Here is a 16097-nt window from a genome sequence, read left to right as displayed (position 1 = left end):
ATTCGTAGTGTGGACAGACCACAAAAACCTGGAGTATATCCAAACAGCCAGGAGGCTGAACTCCCGTCAACAGCGGTGGTCTCTGTTCTTTACGCGCTTCAATTTCACGCTCTCCTACCGCCCGGGATCTCGCAACATCAAACCTGATGCTCTTTCCCGGATGTTTCAGAAGGACGAGACCACCGCCATGACAGCCCCCATTCTTCCCAGCCACTTTGTCGTAGCGGCCCTCACCTGGGAGATCGAGAAGCAGGTCATGGAGGCTCTTCGGGACCAGCCAGGCCCAAGCACCAGCGCCCCCAACCGTCTGTTTGTTCCAGCAAATCTCAGGTCACCTGTGATTCAGTGGGGGCACGAATCCCGTCTGGCCTGTCATCCCGGCATCACTCGCACCCTTCATCTGGTCCGCCAGCGGTTCTGGTGGCGGCGGATGAGACGGGATGTCCGAGAATTCATCCGAGCTTGTCCCACTTGTAACCGAAACAAGACCTCCAACCAGCCTCCTGCTGGGTTGCTGCAACCCCTACTCATACCCAAGAGACCCTGGTCCCACGTTTCGCTGGACTTTGTTACGGGCCTTCCGCCCTCTGACGGACACACAGTCATCCTTACCATTGTTGACCGCTTTAGTAAGATGACCCACTTCGTGCCCCTTCCCAAACTACCCTCTGCTAAGGAGACCGCCCAGGTGGTCCTGGAACATGTGTTTCGTATCCATGGCCTACCCCAGGATATAGTGTCAGACCGGGGCCCGCAATTCTCAGCAACCTTTTGGAAGGAGTTCTGTCATCTCCTTGGGGCCACCGCCAGCCTATCGTCTGGATTCCACCCGCAGTCAAACGGCCAGACTGAACGCATGAACCAGGAGCTGGAGAAGGCACTGAGGTGTGTGGCCTCCCAAAATCCCCGGGCCTGGGCTCAACACCTGCTCTGGGTGGAATATGCCCATAATTCACTCACCAGTTCCTCCACCGGGCTCTCCCCCTTTCAGTGTGTCTACGGGTATCAACCTCCACTGTTTGCCAGCCAGGAAGCGGATGCCACCTGTCCGTCTGCTCTTGCGTATGCCCGCCGCTGCCGCCGCACTTGGGCCCAGGCTCGCACTGTGCTCCTGAAGTCTGGAACCAGCTACGCCGTTGGTGCCAACCGACGGAGGACCCCAGCACCTACTTACTGGGTTGGTCAGAAGGTCTGGCTGTCTGCCCGGGATCTGCCGCTGCGGGTTGAATCACGAAAGCTGGCCCCTCGCTTCATTGGTCCTTTTCCTGTGCAGAAAGTCATCAGTCCAACGGCGGTCCGACTTCAGTTGCCCGCTTCCATGCGGGTCCACCCCACCTTCCACGTCTCCAAGGTCAAGCCGGTCCATGAAAGTCCCCTGGTCCCTGCAGCTCCGGCGCCACCTCCTCCGCGCCTCGTAGATGGCGGCCCTGTCTTCACCGTCCGGCGGCTGCTCCGCTCTAGGCGAAGGGGTAGGGGTCTCCAGTACCTCGTTGACTGGGAGGGATATGGTCCAGAGGAGAGGACCTGGATCCCGGCCAGGAGGATAGTGGACCGGACCCTCATCACTGACTTCCACCGACTACATCCTGATCAGCCTGCAATCCGTAGGGGCCGTCCAAGAGGGGTCCCTAGCCGTCCTGCCCGCCCTGCTTCCTGTCCTGTGCCTGACCCTGCTCCTGTCTCAGTGCCTGTCCTGTCTCCCGGCCGTGGCCCTCCAGCTCCTTCTGAGGATGAGGATATTCACTCAGACCGCTCGGAGGAGTTCTGACCCGCCGCCTGCTCCCCTCCACCCTCCCGGCATGATGTTATTCTTGGGACTTCTGGGGCCGTCCCTTGGAGGGGGGGTCCTGTCATGAGCACTCTCTCTCCCTGGTAGCAACCTTAATTGCATTCAATTCTCTGCCACTCTGCTCACTCTCTCCCTACTCTGCCTAACGAGCTCCACCTGGCTCCGCCCTGCTCTGCTCTTGTTACCTGGCCAGCTGCACTGCATTTCCCACTCACCATCCTCACCTTGCCTCACTCTGTTCTAATTACTCTGCCAGCTGCACTGCATTTCCCCACTAACCTCTCCCAGTATATCAAGCCCTGTTTTTCAGCCAAGCCCTGTCAGATCGTCTTCAAACCTGGACCTGTAACCTGCCTGTCTACGCTCTGACTCCTGTCTGATTCCGATCCTCTTGACTGCCTCCCTGTTCTACTGCCCCGACTATCCCGACCTGCCTTCTGGACCTCGACTACTCTCTGATCTTCAGCCCCTCCGGTAACTCGATTCTGCCTTCTGTCTCTCACCACGATTATTGCCTAGCCCTGGTCTGTACTTCTGCCTGCTGTTCATATTGCTGTTGTGTGTGTGTTCCCCCAGTTCTCCGACCACCAGATGAGCAAGCCCAGACGCTTCACCACCCTCAGCCCGACACGCCGCTCGACCACTGGGGGACACACACACTAGGCACTTTGGACTGGAAACCCCCGGACACTTGGTGACCCCCGGAGCCCCAGGTAACCCACAGGACCCTGAAATACCCCAGAGCCCCAAGAACCCCTGGAACCCCTGACACCCCTGGCACTCCTAGCACCCCTGGAACCGGAACATCCCAAGACCTCACGATCATCTCACTCCTCTTCCCCCCCTGAAACCTTTAATAAAGAACTCTGAATTTGAACTTGCGCTCTTGGGTCCTCTTCTGTCCGTGACATTGACGATAAGAGCAGTGCTTTTGTATACTGTGTACATTTTTAATTTAACGTGGAGCCAGTCAAATTTAACACGCTTCTGAGTGCATTTGGTCATTCTAAGTTTTGAAATACACTAACACTGCAAAATTTTCCTTGGGTAATAGTTGACGTCTAGTGGCTTGGACTGAGGCTACCAATGACTTTATGTAGGCCACTTATTTGGCAAGTCAAGCCACCTTGGCTGAGGTCAAGGCCCATGCTCACCAGACTCCTGACCACTTGGGTCTATACTCTGCATCAATATATTATCAATACATCACTTAGGGCTGCTGTGTGCATCACATCCCACCACCAGTATACAGTATAGCTCTTGGAGCCTACATGTAGGCCTATTTATATCATGTGCCTTTTTCCTCTAGTTTAAGGCCCATTGCTCTCTTTTCTGTGTTTGTTTGCATTGCTGTGGGTTGGGGAAGATGCCAGTTGAACTGCTTTTTATATGTTCTCTACACAGTACATCTATACTTAACATTTGAAGAATCTGTCCTGATAGTTATACCAATACATCACAAGCAATTTAAAATACTCTAGTTCTACAAGTATTGTTATTAAACTGGATCAAGTCAAGTTGGCAAAGGTTGGTTATTAATCTCTCTGCACTTCTACAACTTTTTACGCTAGGGACACATATATAGGCAAACAAGTGAGGCGAAGAGAGGTGAAATTCAGTGTTCCATTCTGACAGCTCAACCATCATCAGGTCGTTGCGGCGAATCAAATGGAATGGAACAGTTATGTTGTTGATTTGATTGGCCGCCGCAGGCGAAATTCGCTCCTCATTTGCATAATATTAAACTTGGTTTAATAATTTCGCTTCGCTTCGCTCCTGTTCGCTTGCTTTCGCCTCCCTCATAGGAATGAATGGCGAAGTTCGCTTCACTTGGCCAAATTCACGTCTTTGTGTCCCTACCGTTAGAGGTATCAGAGAATGTCTTAAACTTATTTATTACCATTTAGTTGTTCTTACATTTAAACAAACTGTTAGGCCTTCACACTCAGCCCCTGCACTCAATCAGATGTCAACACATTGTTTAAAAAAATGTTTTCATTGAAAATGAAAGATGGGATGGCGATCACATGGATTTAAAGGTTAGAATAGTCTCATGCTGAAGAATATTTACAGGGATCTTTAATCTTACTCTTGTCTATTGATGGCTACATGACAGTATTGTGTTAATTATTATTTTCAATGTCAGGATTATTTCTATGACTATGCCGTTATCCATGTTCTACTGATTTATCATAGTATGTTACTGAAATGTATCATCAGAAATAATTGGTTAGATGTATTTCTAAAGGCAACAATAACTGAAATCACAGGACACTTTTTCTGTATTTATTTATGTCAAAACAGATAAACAGAGATGATAACAGTTTATATGAGATGATACATGAAGGTGAATATTAGGAAGGATATTCTATGACAACATATGCAACTAAAATATCTGGGATTACATTCCACAAAATATTGCCATTACATTTTTTCAACCCCGCTATGTGACAAAGCTTCTCCGGTCAACAGTGCGTTTCAATGCATGCTGAATGCAGTGTACCATTCATCAACACAAATCATATTTGCACTATGGGACTCAATGTAATAATCAAAAGGGGCTTCTTTAGAAGTTGGCTCACTTGTTTGTTTCTTTAATTCTTAAACCCTAAATCTCAATGTGTGTTTGACTACACTCTTCCAACATGATCTATCAAATTAGCTGCAATGGATCTCTGGTGTTTCTATTTTATGCACAGAAAGAGCTTGATTATAGTTGCTTTTAACAAACAAAAAAAGAACATACGCTCCAGAAAGGCTTTACAAATTCTGAGAGATGGCAATTAGCAAAAAAATAAAAAGTAAAACAAAACATACAAAATAAACATAAAGAACCAAAGATAACAATTTAACTCGATGTGAATTAAAATATACAAGGAAATAACAGAACATAGTTGCATGCTTGTTTCATCACTGTTTACCCTGAAAGAAGTTGCACCCAAAATGCCATGAATCTTTACATTTACCAAGCCTCCAGAAGGCACCTATATGTCAGCCTAATTAATATCTATGTATATATGGAGTTACAAACCAAATAAACATTGCATATACCACACTTTATTGACTAATGAGTAAACCCTGCACCATCAAAGTATGAATTGGTTGTCAAGCACATCACTCATAGAAAAGCAATGTTGCGCAGTACAGTACAGTTGTTTATGGAGTGGCTAAGCTTTAACAACATACATGTTTGGTAAATGTGTTTATTGCAGAAGTATACTCCGTTTGTGGTCTCTCTGTGGCACATATGGTGTTGTTACATCTTACATTTTCTCTTTTGCCATTCTCTTTTTTTTGTCTCCTAGAGAGAGTGTCTCTAATAATGTGTGACTCAGCGGTGTCGTTCACTCTCCCAAACTATAAGTACTCCTCTCTTTTCTCTGGTGGAGAACTTTTAACATTTGGTCTGCAATTTAGAAGAAAAGAACATGTTTAAGGACAATTGTACACTTGAGACTGAAACAAAAACTTTAACAAATGAAGACACAAGAAGCCGAAAAATCAAAATAAAGTCACGTCTGTAGATGTTCACAAGACTTAAAAATTAAACAAGCATACATAAACATGAAGTAAGGTCAAATAAATCAAACAAAAATAAACACACACTTTTTTCACCAGTCATGTGTACACATGCAGGTAAGAATGTCCTGTCATACAGGGTGTTTGCACAGATATATATCCTAAAGAAATCATATTTACAGAGGCAGGACTTGCGGGGGGAAAGGTGAAGATTATTACAGGTGCAATAGGGACAACATTTTTTTCAACCTTATTTAAATATCACATGTGGCTAAAAACAGAAAATACATCTCAAGAAGGGAGAAGGAGCGAACAGAGTTTTCTCTAGCAGGAGTGACAAGGCTCCCAGTTTTGGGTGAAGGTGGGAGGAGGAGGAGGAGGAGGAGCAGAGGGGGACGAACGGAAACAGACAGTGGAGCTCGGAACAGTCTTCGAAAAAAGGCTGGGGGGTTTGGTCAGTCGGGGAAGCTAGTCTCACTCAACAACTCAGCCCTGAATTAGAGAAGAGGAGAAGACAGGAAGAACAGCCAAACAGAAATGAGAGAGGGGAGGGGGAAAAGAGAGAAAGAGAGAGAGAGGAAAAAAGAAAGAGAGAAAGAGAAAGACACATGTCACAAGATCTTCTTGATTCCATGTTGTTCCTGGTTAATAGTGGTTAGTTTGTTAGTTAGTTCAGAGGTAAAAGGATAAAGAACTGTGAAGTTCTGAGTCAGAGTCAAAGGTGTTAGTGGGAGCCGGTGAGTCAAAGCTGTTCAAGGATGCATAGTTAGGTGCACCAGATGACATTTGTGACATTTTTGAATAGTTAATGAATATTTTGTTTACTGCCACTTCCTGGATGTGGCTGCAGGGTGCAAGAATCAAGACTGTCCCTGCCCTCGGCTTCTGTATTTACGATACATGCCCCAAATGGCTGGTCAGCAGGTAAGGTGATATTGCAGTGAGGTATCTCTTTGCTGTGTAGATAACTAGTTCAGCCCAAATATGCTGCATGTCCTATGGTGCAAGGCATCTGCTTTTCACTGAGGTATAATGATATTGAGTACACGCAGTAGTTGACCTCAACACAACTCAAGTTATTAAAAGCCTTTTGCTGTGCAAAAGTCATGTGAGTGCATTTTGGTTAGGATGTGGGAAATCATATGAATGAATAGCAACAGACTATGCAGCATTCATACACAACCAGCTGACTGAGTTGTGTGTTTACACCCTCTCCCAGGTTTTGCTTTCTCTTCCAGTCAATACTATCTGTCTGCATGTGCATTTGCATGAAAGCCGACATTCATCCTGCTCCCGTGAAGCATGACCGTATGGATTACCGGTAACTTTGGAGTAGAAATTGGGAGAAACTGAGATTGACATCTGCTACATGCGCTATAAAAATGTGAAGGCTCCTCAAGAGCCTTCAGTTAGGGAGAACCTAAATGTTCTCAGCTGAACCCTGAAATTTCTCTGAGGAACTTCCAGGGAACCTTGAGGGGTTCTTCCACAATGACAAGGGTTCCTCAAAGAACCATTAGATTCCTAGGTTCTCTGAGGAACCTACAAGAGAATCTTGAAGAACTAAGACCTTTTAGCTTTCTATGAGAACATTTGAGTTCCTCTAGTGACAAACCAAAGGCTCTTTGGGGAACTTTTCAACTTTTATACTGAGTGTGTGAGTGATTTTAGCCACCTTGTGCTAAAATGATAGTAGGCCTAATAAAACAGAAGGGGTTCATATGGATGTGGTTAGGAGAGGATTCCCAAGTCATGCGCCTCATTGACTGGATATGCACTTAACAACTCAACCCCAGACTGTTGCTTCCCTGTACTGTTCCTGAAAAGACACAGCACTAAAGTAGCTTTGTGAGGATTGCATACAGCTAGAAGAGTGCCCCGTGTGTGGAGAGCCAGACATAGCAGTGCTAGTGCTGTGCAGTGGCTGAAGGCTCCCTAAATCACACTGTCATGGCTGATGAAGTCGCACGATGGGGCCCGGCCGCAAATGCAAGAGTAGACTAGTATTTCTGGAAGCTGAGGCTACAGTATGTGTTCCATATTACATTCTCTGGCATCGAACCTGAAGTGACATATCTGGATTTGTTTTTGATTTTCAGCTATTATAAGCCGTTTTGTCTTTTCAAATTTTCATGTACATTGTTGCCCCAAAGTGTATCACCATGGAGTTACTTATCAAAAAGAAACATTGTCATAACACTAACCCACCACACCCCTGGGACAAAATCAAATGTTGTTAATGGCTCCTCTGGAATTCTGCTGGTGTCAGCCAAACCCTTATTCCCACACTTGAGATGTGAAAATCCCACTTCACAACTCAACAAGACTTTAATTTATATCGCCGTTCACGGCATATGGCCCGCCTCCACACTCCAGTTGCAATTTGTGGACAGCAAAAAAAGGCCCGAAGCCTCCATCTTGGCCCCTTTTGTCCATGGCTGGCGTAAAAAAGAAAACATGGGTGCAACCGACATCATCCCCAAGAGACTGGATTTTAGAAGTCTTATTTTGACTCATTTGTGTATTTACAATAATGTGTGCACTCATCTATATACAAGGTGGCATTTTTTGGTGTGCTGTATACAGTACCTAAGTTTTTGTCTCTCTCCTTTTCAGTATATGTATTAATAGGAAATGCTATAAAGCATTTTGAAGGATTAATATTCAACTCACCCATGAAGCACATCCAATGACAATAGGCCATTCAGAATGGATTAAAGATAAATAGGCTACTCTAGTACTATACCATCGAAATCCAGTGCAGTTTCACAAAACTCCTGTTTTTTGCCTTCCATTTTTTTGAAATCCCTCTTATAAAACCATATCACAGATTGTGTTTGTGTGGACCCCCCAATAGACCTGTTGGGTCTAACAACAACAGGTACACTCTCTGGTAATGTAAAACAATCCATTTGGTGTAGAAAGGATAGAGGTAAAGAGAGTTTTCAGACACTGAGAACAAGGACGTGTTCGTTGTTAGAGAGGAAGGAGCTCTGTCACAAATGCCCTCTGGTCTCTTGCTTTGTTTTTTTTTTGTTTACTAGTTTTTGTTTGTTTGTTTGTTTGGTGGTGATGTTTTTTTGTTTTGTTTACACGTACTCCCTGGCTGTAGAGGGCTGTGATTGCCGGTAGTACTGCTGCCCCCTTCTGTCCTCGTTGGAGCAGGAACAGCACAGGAAGGAGCCACCCAGGATGGTCAGGCTGGCCGCTGCCCATCCCACGAACAGCGCAGAGCCAAACTCGTACCTGGAAACCAAGGAGTGGCATGTTAGGTCATGTAATAGTCATTACATTTACTCTAGCTTCAGGTGGGATTTAAACTTGCAACCTTCTGATCTTTACACCAACACCCTACTCGCTAGACCAAGTATTTTAGAATATTATTCAAATCTGACAGAAGAGGAGTTGCACGTTAGGCTATGCAAAAGTCATTACATCACATTTATTTTTAGACAACATTTCACTTTTTTCCATAGTAAATCCCCCCTTATAATACTAGGCATCACATTGAACAGAAACCAGGGAATTCAATCAAATTCAATATTGCTATTGTTAGCTCCACACCCTAGACTCAGTGCTGAGAGCCACTTACCTGGCATTGACAGGTGTATTGGGGTCAAAGAAGTGATAGGAAACTTGAGTGGCGTACCAGGAGACAGATACGAGTGTACACAATCCTAGGGGAAGAGAGGGCAGAGAGCTAGATGTTCTTGAATTGTAACTTTGGCATGTTCTACAGCATTATTTAATGTGAAGAGGGGACATGTCAGGCCAAGTGAGAGTCTGGTATTATGCTGCTTGTGTATATCAGTAAGAATGTACAATATGCTATGTAAGCTACAGTAAAGGTGTTTATCTGGTAGCCTCTTACTGCAGATGGGGTCGCCGGCGGGCCTATTGACTATTTGCTGAAAATACTCAACTACGTCATAACAACATTGCTATTACAGTACTGACAGCCTTAAGTACCATATAAAGACATAGCCATTACAATTTTGGTGACAGTAAGGTTATAGCATAGGCTCTGCGCTAAGGGGCTTAAATAAAGGAAGAAAAATCCGCACTCACAAACTGCGTCTCATTATTTATTTATATTACCACCATGTCCAAAAAGCAAACGCGTTCGGCTATCAAGCCTTCATCAGTGCGGATTTTTCTTCCTTAAGTTGATACATTTTATCGCGCACCCAAAGACTTTCGTTTTTCCAAGAAGTTGAGCGCGTCCTTTGCCAAAACTTGAAGGGGTTTAAATAGACAGACCTATAGCTCATGCAGGCCGGCTGCCCATTTTCTAATAATCTCTATAAACTCTGCTTTGAATGAGGAGATTTAATGAGGGTCATCCATTTCTGTAGTGCCTCAGATGAATAGTAAAAAACAGCTACAGGACTTGCATTGGAATGTCAAACAAATGAAGACAAGAGCCATGAGGGAACTGAAACTCACCAGCCAGAAGGAAGAGAGCTCCTCCGGTGATTGCAATGCGGCTCTTTGTGGCTGGGTTGTTGTCGCCCACCTTGGTGCACTTCATGCCTACTACGCTGACGATGATGCCAATGAAGCCCATCAACACCGAGATGACCATCAAGGCACGGCACGTCTGGATGTGCACTAGAGACATTGGGAAGGGGGAGAAGAAGAGGAGGAAGGGAGTGGAAATCACATGCACTGGGTTAGATGAGAGATGGAGGCCAGGGGCACATAGAGTAGAGTGGAGTCATTGGAAATGGAGCTTAAGCCAGATGGATCCAGTAGCTGTCAGTTTCCTTATGACACTCCCTGTGATTCCGGCCCATCTGCCTTCGATTATTTTGTTTGTTGAAGTTCCCTCGTAGTATCAACCATAAATCTGTCACGATGCTCAACCTAGTTTTCTCTCTCGGTTGCGAGAATGAGGTGGCTGAGGCCGGCGTGGAGAGAAGAACATTAAAATTGTGACTGCGCTACGGAACAGCCTCAAATGAGAAGACACCACAGTACCACACGTCTGCCATGTTTTTTTTTCTCCATTTGAAAGACAGAGAGCAAGCCCCACTACTCAGAATTCCATGAATAACCCACACGGACGTCAGTGCTGCATGATTCCGTAGGAGTGACACATTTTTACATGTTTGACACAAAAGAGATTAGTGTGATTGTGCTCACAAAGCAGAATTGTTTTCGCATTTGTGTCGCCTTTTATTAAAGAGGCCCACATACGTGTCGTGGAGCTCTACAGCACCACACCCATCAATATCATGTGTTTTTCAGTGTGTTGTATGTATATCCTTGATATCACTATTTATTTCACCATGTAGAGTATAATGACTGTCAACGTAACAGCAGACCAGCAGGTCTACAGTACAGATGACTATTTCAGGGAAATACAAGCTGAATTGTTACTTTGTGACCATTGAAAAATGAAGGGTCGAGGTCTCAGCTTCTAACAGGCCCCTCATACAGTCCGGACAATCAATCTTAGAGTTGAAAGAAAAGTCAAAGAAATGTCGGGGAGGGGGGCATCTGAGGAGGACTGATTTATGGGTCGAGAAGGCATCTTTTGATGATGAGCTCTTTTCTTTATAAGAAAGAGGGGAGTTTTATAGCAAAGAAAGTGCTTTTTATTCGCCAAGTACTTTCATCCCCCTCTCTGCATGCCCTTTATCCTTTATCTGAGCTTTTGTGAGGTGGCTATGGCCCTCAAGTCTCCCCTGTGAGACCCACCTCACACCCTGGGCTCTGGAGCCGTTGTAGTGGCCGCCAGGGGAGAACAGAGCTGCCACCCACAGGCTTCCAGTGTATGCATTGCCAAGGGTGGCAGCACCAGGCACTGCCCAGTCAAAGGGCCTGTTAGAGAGGCTGACAGCAGATTTGAAGGGTTATGACTGTTTTTGACATGTATCTGGAGGTCATTTGCAAACACTTTCATACATCATACAGTCTTTCGACCATCCTGTCTTTCTTTTTCTCACTTTCTTTCCTTTTTCTTTTTCACTTTCACTCTCTCTCTCCATCTCTTTCACTTTTGTAACCACAAAAATCCAGCACAACTTCATTCAAATTTTAAACTACATTATTATTTTTCTTCAATATTATAACACTATTGTTGCTAAGCTGAAAAATGTCATATATGGGATGGATAGAAAAGATAGTCATTTTAGTTTTGCGCTATGTATTTTTTTAAGTGTCAGATTTTGCAAATACTTTGAAAAACTTATATGGTGTAATTTTCTGGTGGCATGGTAGGTCTCTGCTGCATGGCCGGGTGAGGCCATACTGCCTGTCCTGTCCCCCTCCCCTCCACAGCTGGTGCTCTCAGACACAGTGGCGTTACTGAGCTCTGCCCCGTCCCCCTCTTCCCCACCAGCACAAAGCTCCACTGGCACCACACACATAATAACAATTATTCAAGAGAGGGAGACATCAGAGCTCGGGGACGGCCAGGGAAACAATGCGGGTTTGTAGGAGGGCTCGCTCCCCGTATATACATAAGCACAGAACATTGCTGTCACTATCGCGGCGGATGACCTCAGACTGTGCAACGATGGCGCGCGGGGGGGGAGGGGGTATGAGGGTAGTGGGGCGAGGGGCGAGAGTGAATCAGTCAAATCACCCTTTGTGGCCTCCACCATGGCGCTAGAATCCACCCTGAGTGGAACTCTGGTTGCATGTTTGTTCTCTATTTCTGACTATATTTCTCTCTACTTCCCTCTGCTTCTCTCCTTCTGGGTATATTCCTTAATATCCTTCTGGATCAGTAAAGTATCTCTACTGTACTATTACTGTACTATACTGTACTACGTCCACTGTTCTGTACTGTTCTATTTTGCTCTATCTTTTCCTTTTCATCTCCTCCTGTCTTTGATTCTGGTTGCTCCTCTGTATCTCTCTCTGTGTCACAATATCCATTTCTTTAGTTTAGCTGTTGTTTCTTAGTTAGGTTGTTGGTTTGGCTGTGAATTTTAGCGGAGGTGTACAGCTTCAGCTGCAATAGTTGCTCCATTCCAGAGCAGAGCAGAACTGTTCCTTCAGCACCACAGTCCTGCACGTCACAAATATCCGCCTTCATTCACCCACTGCCATGGTGGAGCAGCCCACTACAACACATTTCCATTTATAATGTTCCAATATCAATTTTGGGGAAAGAAATAGACATACATTAAAATTCATATCAATAGGACCTGAAAATACCACCAGCAGGGACCTTAAAAGTATTTTCTGACTAACTATAATATTTGCCAATAATATCTATGGCAGGGGCTGATTAACATGTCAAGCAGGTCATTAGCCATTGACTTGAAGCTCACTCACTGTAAAAAATACAGTTCCACTGACTTTACAGTGTTATATCCTTGGCCTTTTGTCAGAACAGGCTTGGCCTGGAGCAACACAAAGGGTGATTATACTGTGTGGGGGGTAGATGCACTTAGCATACTGAAAATGTCGTTGCCCAAACAGTGGTCTTTTCTTTCGCCAACAAGTGCCATTCACTGAGAGAAAACAATATGCTGTGTCTTGCCTGCCACAGTGGTAACTACAATGGGATAAATTTACAGTACTTAAATATGTCACCACACTAATGTGTGCATGCAAAAATTATGAAATTGTAAAACCGATGATCACTCTGCGGTGCGGTTTTGTCTTTGACCATGGACTCATTGGCATCAGTGTCACATAACTGGCCACAAACAAAAACAATTTTAACGGTCTGGTTTGGACAATTAAGTCTGTTTCCGGATCCTCTCTCTCCGAAGACAGCTCAGCAGCCTTTACACTCACAAGGGCAACCTCAGTAAACAATGGAGGATAAACAAGAACAGAGAGCAGAAGCTAATTGAATCGGTATCAGCACGACTCCACAAGTATGACAGTTCACTAGGCGCGTCATATTTCATAAGTGACTCCTAAGAGTCATTTCCCCCATCACTGACAGCCTGTTTCAATCAGGGCTCCTACCACTACTTGGGGGAAGGGGTGGGGGGAAGGAGGGCAATTAATTCCTGTCAGCTCGAGAATGTTTTAAGGATAGTGTTTACGGCATTTAATCAAACCCATCTGACAGTGATCTGTTTACGTTCTGAGCCTTTCTATTTCACATGTACTATATGCGTTTAAATGACACAGAGAAAACAGCAAAGTTTGCCAAGCCTCCCACTCACAGCAGGACTTGTTTTCACACTGTCAGTAGTATCACATAGATTCAGACTCAGGGAAAAAAAACCCATGCGTTTGGTTTAAAGCATTGAAGCAAAAAAGTCACTTGGAGTCAATGAACAACAACCATATATACTGTACATTGCCACATGCAAGAGAAGAAATAAAGGGACATTCACATCTAAGAGAAGAAATGTAGGGACATTGATATCTAAGAGAAGAGCTACTGTATAGGGACATTCACATCTAAAAGAAGAGATATAGGGATATTCATGGGAGTGGTGGACGACACGGCTGTCCTCATGGGTGAAGACTCAGACTACCAGTCTCACTCTACACTCACCATCCAGTGATAGAAGGGAGTCGAAGATCTTGCACTGCACCTGCCCCGTGCTCTGAGAGGCACAGGACATCCACAGGCCCTCGTACAGCCCCACCGCCATGATGATGGCATCTCCCGCGTAGGACGACTGTTTCCACTGGGGTAGAGCTGTGGTGGAGATGATGCCAATCCATCCTCCTAGGGCCAAGAAGTAGCCCAGGAGCTGAAATCCAGAGTTAGCCATTCTACCTGTCTTTTTTCCTCTACCTTTTCACTTTTATAGTTTTTTTTTCCTTTTCACTTGTTTTTCTCTCAGGCAGAAGAGACCTTTTACTCACCCTTCAGTATGTCTCTTTTTGTTTCTTCCAAAGACACCTTTATATTGTCCACTTCTCAGGGAGCAGTCAATTAGAACCCTTTCTTTCTGCCCAGCTGCACTAAAGGCAACAGACGTCCAGAATACAGAGCAGGCCTTTCCCTTTTCCTGTGGTCAATAAACAGTTCTTTACAGTTGTTGAGTCCCTCAAGCTCACAATCTTTCCAGTAAGCTGGCTCCTTTCAGCGTTGTGCGTCGACGCAACAGTTCCTGTCATTTGGAGGAGTCCCTGATCATCCCTTGGACCTGTCACCAGCAGCAGGACCACACTCCCCACTCTACTGAGGATGGCAATGATGGTGGTGGTGATGATGATGATGATGATGATGATGATGATGATGATGATGATGATGACGGGCGAGACAGGGATGCAGTCGCTGCAGGTTTCACCGTCGCCTGGAGGGTTGTTTAGAAGAAGTGGTTGTGGGTGGCCTCGTATGCCGTTAGGCTTTCGCTCTGGGCTGAGCTCCAGTCCACATAGTTCTCCTCCTCACACTCCAGTAGGTCTGAGCTGGGCTTGGGGGGGATGTACAATGACAGAGAGAGAAGGGGGGAAAGGAGGGAAAAAACTTCTCAAACAAAAAAAGCCTTGACAAGCCATGGGCTCAAAATAAGAGAAGGAGGGGGGAAGGTTTACGATTGGCTCTTCCAGCTGCAAGGCAACGCCCCCATGGAGGGAATAAGTGACTGTTCTAAGGAGCTTTAGAGGGACAAATTCAAATGTGGTACTCAACTCACTCTAATGTAAGGTGTTTCGCTTTATTACATTAATTAATATTCTCAAAAATTCTTTACTAAACCCTATACAAGAACTTAGTGTGTGTGTTATAATCTACTTTAGTCTTTTTTCTGATCATGAGAAGCCACCCATGGCCTGATTCTCCTGTTTTCCTCCCACTCAGAGGGCAGATGCTTCTTGCTTGACCTAGTCTGAGGGGTAAGACTTTCCTCCAGAATCTTCACAAACATACATAAATCAGCCCGTAAACTGCAGTTGGCTGAAAGGAGGTGTCGCAAGCACACAAAACCTCCTGTGCCTACTGGAAATTTAGGGGCTGGCCTATCAAAGGCCTTGGAGGTCACCATGGGAACTCTCACAATGGAATCCTTGAGACAGCTCATGGGGATGGCAAAGGGGGAGAGAGAAAGTCACTCACCACAGTAAGGTGTTGCTCTTGGAAGTAAGTCACAGGGATGAGAGAAACATGCACAGTCTTATTTAGTGTATAAAAGGCCACATCTATAAAACGGTTTTACCAATAACCTTTTTTAGCGAGAATATAACTTTGGTTAGCCTAATTCGTGTCTTTGGGTAGACCTGCTCTGTGTAATGTCTAGTTGTTGAGACTGTGTTTACAGTTTGTTCAGTGTTGATCTTCAGAATCGAAAAACAATGTTCACCACTTTCAGAAATTACATTTTCAAATTCAGACAGCTAGATGTCTCCGAGAAAGACCTGTAATCACAGCTTAGGGCAAAAATGTCTCCAAAACAAGTGATTAAAGCTCTCATCTTGAAAAAAAGAGGCCCGTGTTTTCAAAGCGGTTCCTCTGGGGCGTTATGGATTAGGACCCATAAGCCACGCGCAGACCGTGGCAGCAGGTCACGCACCCCTGGTTGCAGTCCTTAGTATAGGGGATTCATTATCTAGATAACTGTCTGTTTTCCTTTTTTTTAAAAGAAATGCCCAAGTTCCCCCATCCCAACCCCAACTCCAAGCACCCTACACGCACGTACGCACGCATGCTCACACACGCACGCGCACGCGCACGCACGCACGCATGCACGCACGCACGCACACACACACACACACACCTCAAGCTGCCTCCCTGCACTCCTTTTGGTTTGTCTGTTTACATCTGAGTGGAGCCTACTGAACTGTGGTGCTTGGACTGGGCCCTTTTGCAAACACTTCTCTGAGTCTGAGTCTGCCACCCCCCCAACATGGATTAAAATAC

The 16097-nt window shown here is 45.3% G+C and overlaps 1 protein-coding gene across 2 annotated transcripts; it reads right to left on the bottom strand.

Moving 5' to 3' along the window:
- Window positions 1-4062: 4062 nt before the first annotated feature.
- Window positions 4063-14677, bottom strand: cldn19 (claudin 19). 2 transcript variants are annotated; one of them, XM_063216165.1, is made up of 5 exons: window positions 13785-14677; window positions 9755-9919; window positions 8901-8985; window positions 8408-8554; window positions 4063-5800 (listed from the first exon to the last, which is right to left on the bottom strand). In XM_063216165.1, the coding sequence occupies exons 1-5, from the start codon at window positions 14005-14007 to the stop codon at window positions 5764-5766; spliced, it is 657 nt and encodes a 218-aa protein (XP_063072235.1). In that variant the 5' UTR covers window positions 14008-14677; the 3' UTR covers window positions 4063-5763. The 2 variants fall into 2 exon arrangements, with proteins under 2 accessions (XP_063072235.1, XP_063072234.1); XM_063216164.1 differs by having other exon boundaries at window positions 4063-5195.
- Between the last annotated feature and the right edge of the window lie 1420 nt (window positions 14678-16097).

Source organism: Engraulis encrasicolus, chromosome 14 (assembly GCF_034702125.1).
Source record: "Engraulis encrasicolus isolate BLACKSEA-1 chromosome 14, IST_EnEncr_1.0, whole genome shotgun sequence".
NCBI classification, from domain to species: domain Eukaryota; kingdom Metazoa; phylum Chordata; class Actinopteri; order Clupeiformes; family Engraulidae; genus Engraulis; species Engraulis encrasicolus.
The sequence above is the reverse complement of the archived record's forward strand: the minus strand, read 5'-3'. Positions and strand labels throughout refer to the sequence as shown.

Excerpts from the sequence above, each read along its gene's own strand:
- cldn19 (XM_063216164.1), bottom strand. The coding sequence starts at position 14,007 with ATGGCTAACTCTGGATTTCAGCTCCTGGGCTACTTCTTGGCCCTAGGA. Across the intron at positions 8,555-8,900 it reads AATACACCTGTCAATGCCAG|GTACGAGTTTGGCTCTGCGC; the intron begins GTAAGTGGCTCT and ends CTTGGTTTCCAG. Across the intron at positions 5,196-8,407 it reads CAGCCCTCTACAGCCAGGGA|ACCAAATGTTAAAAGTTCTC; the intron begins GTACGTGTAAAC and ends TCTAAATTGCAG.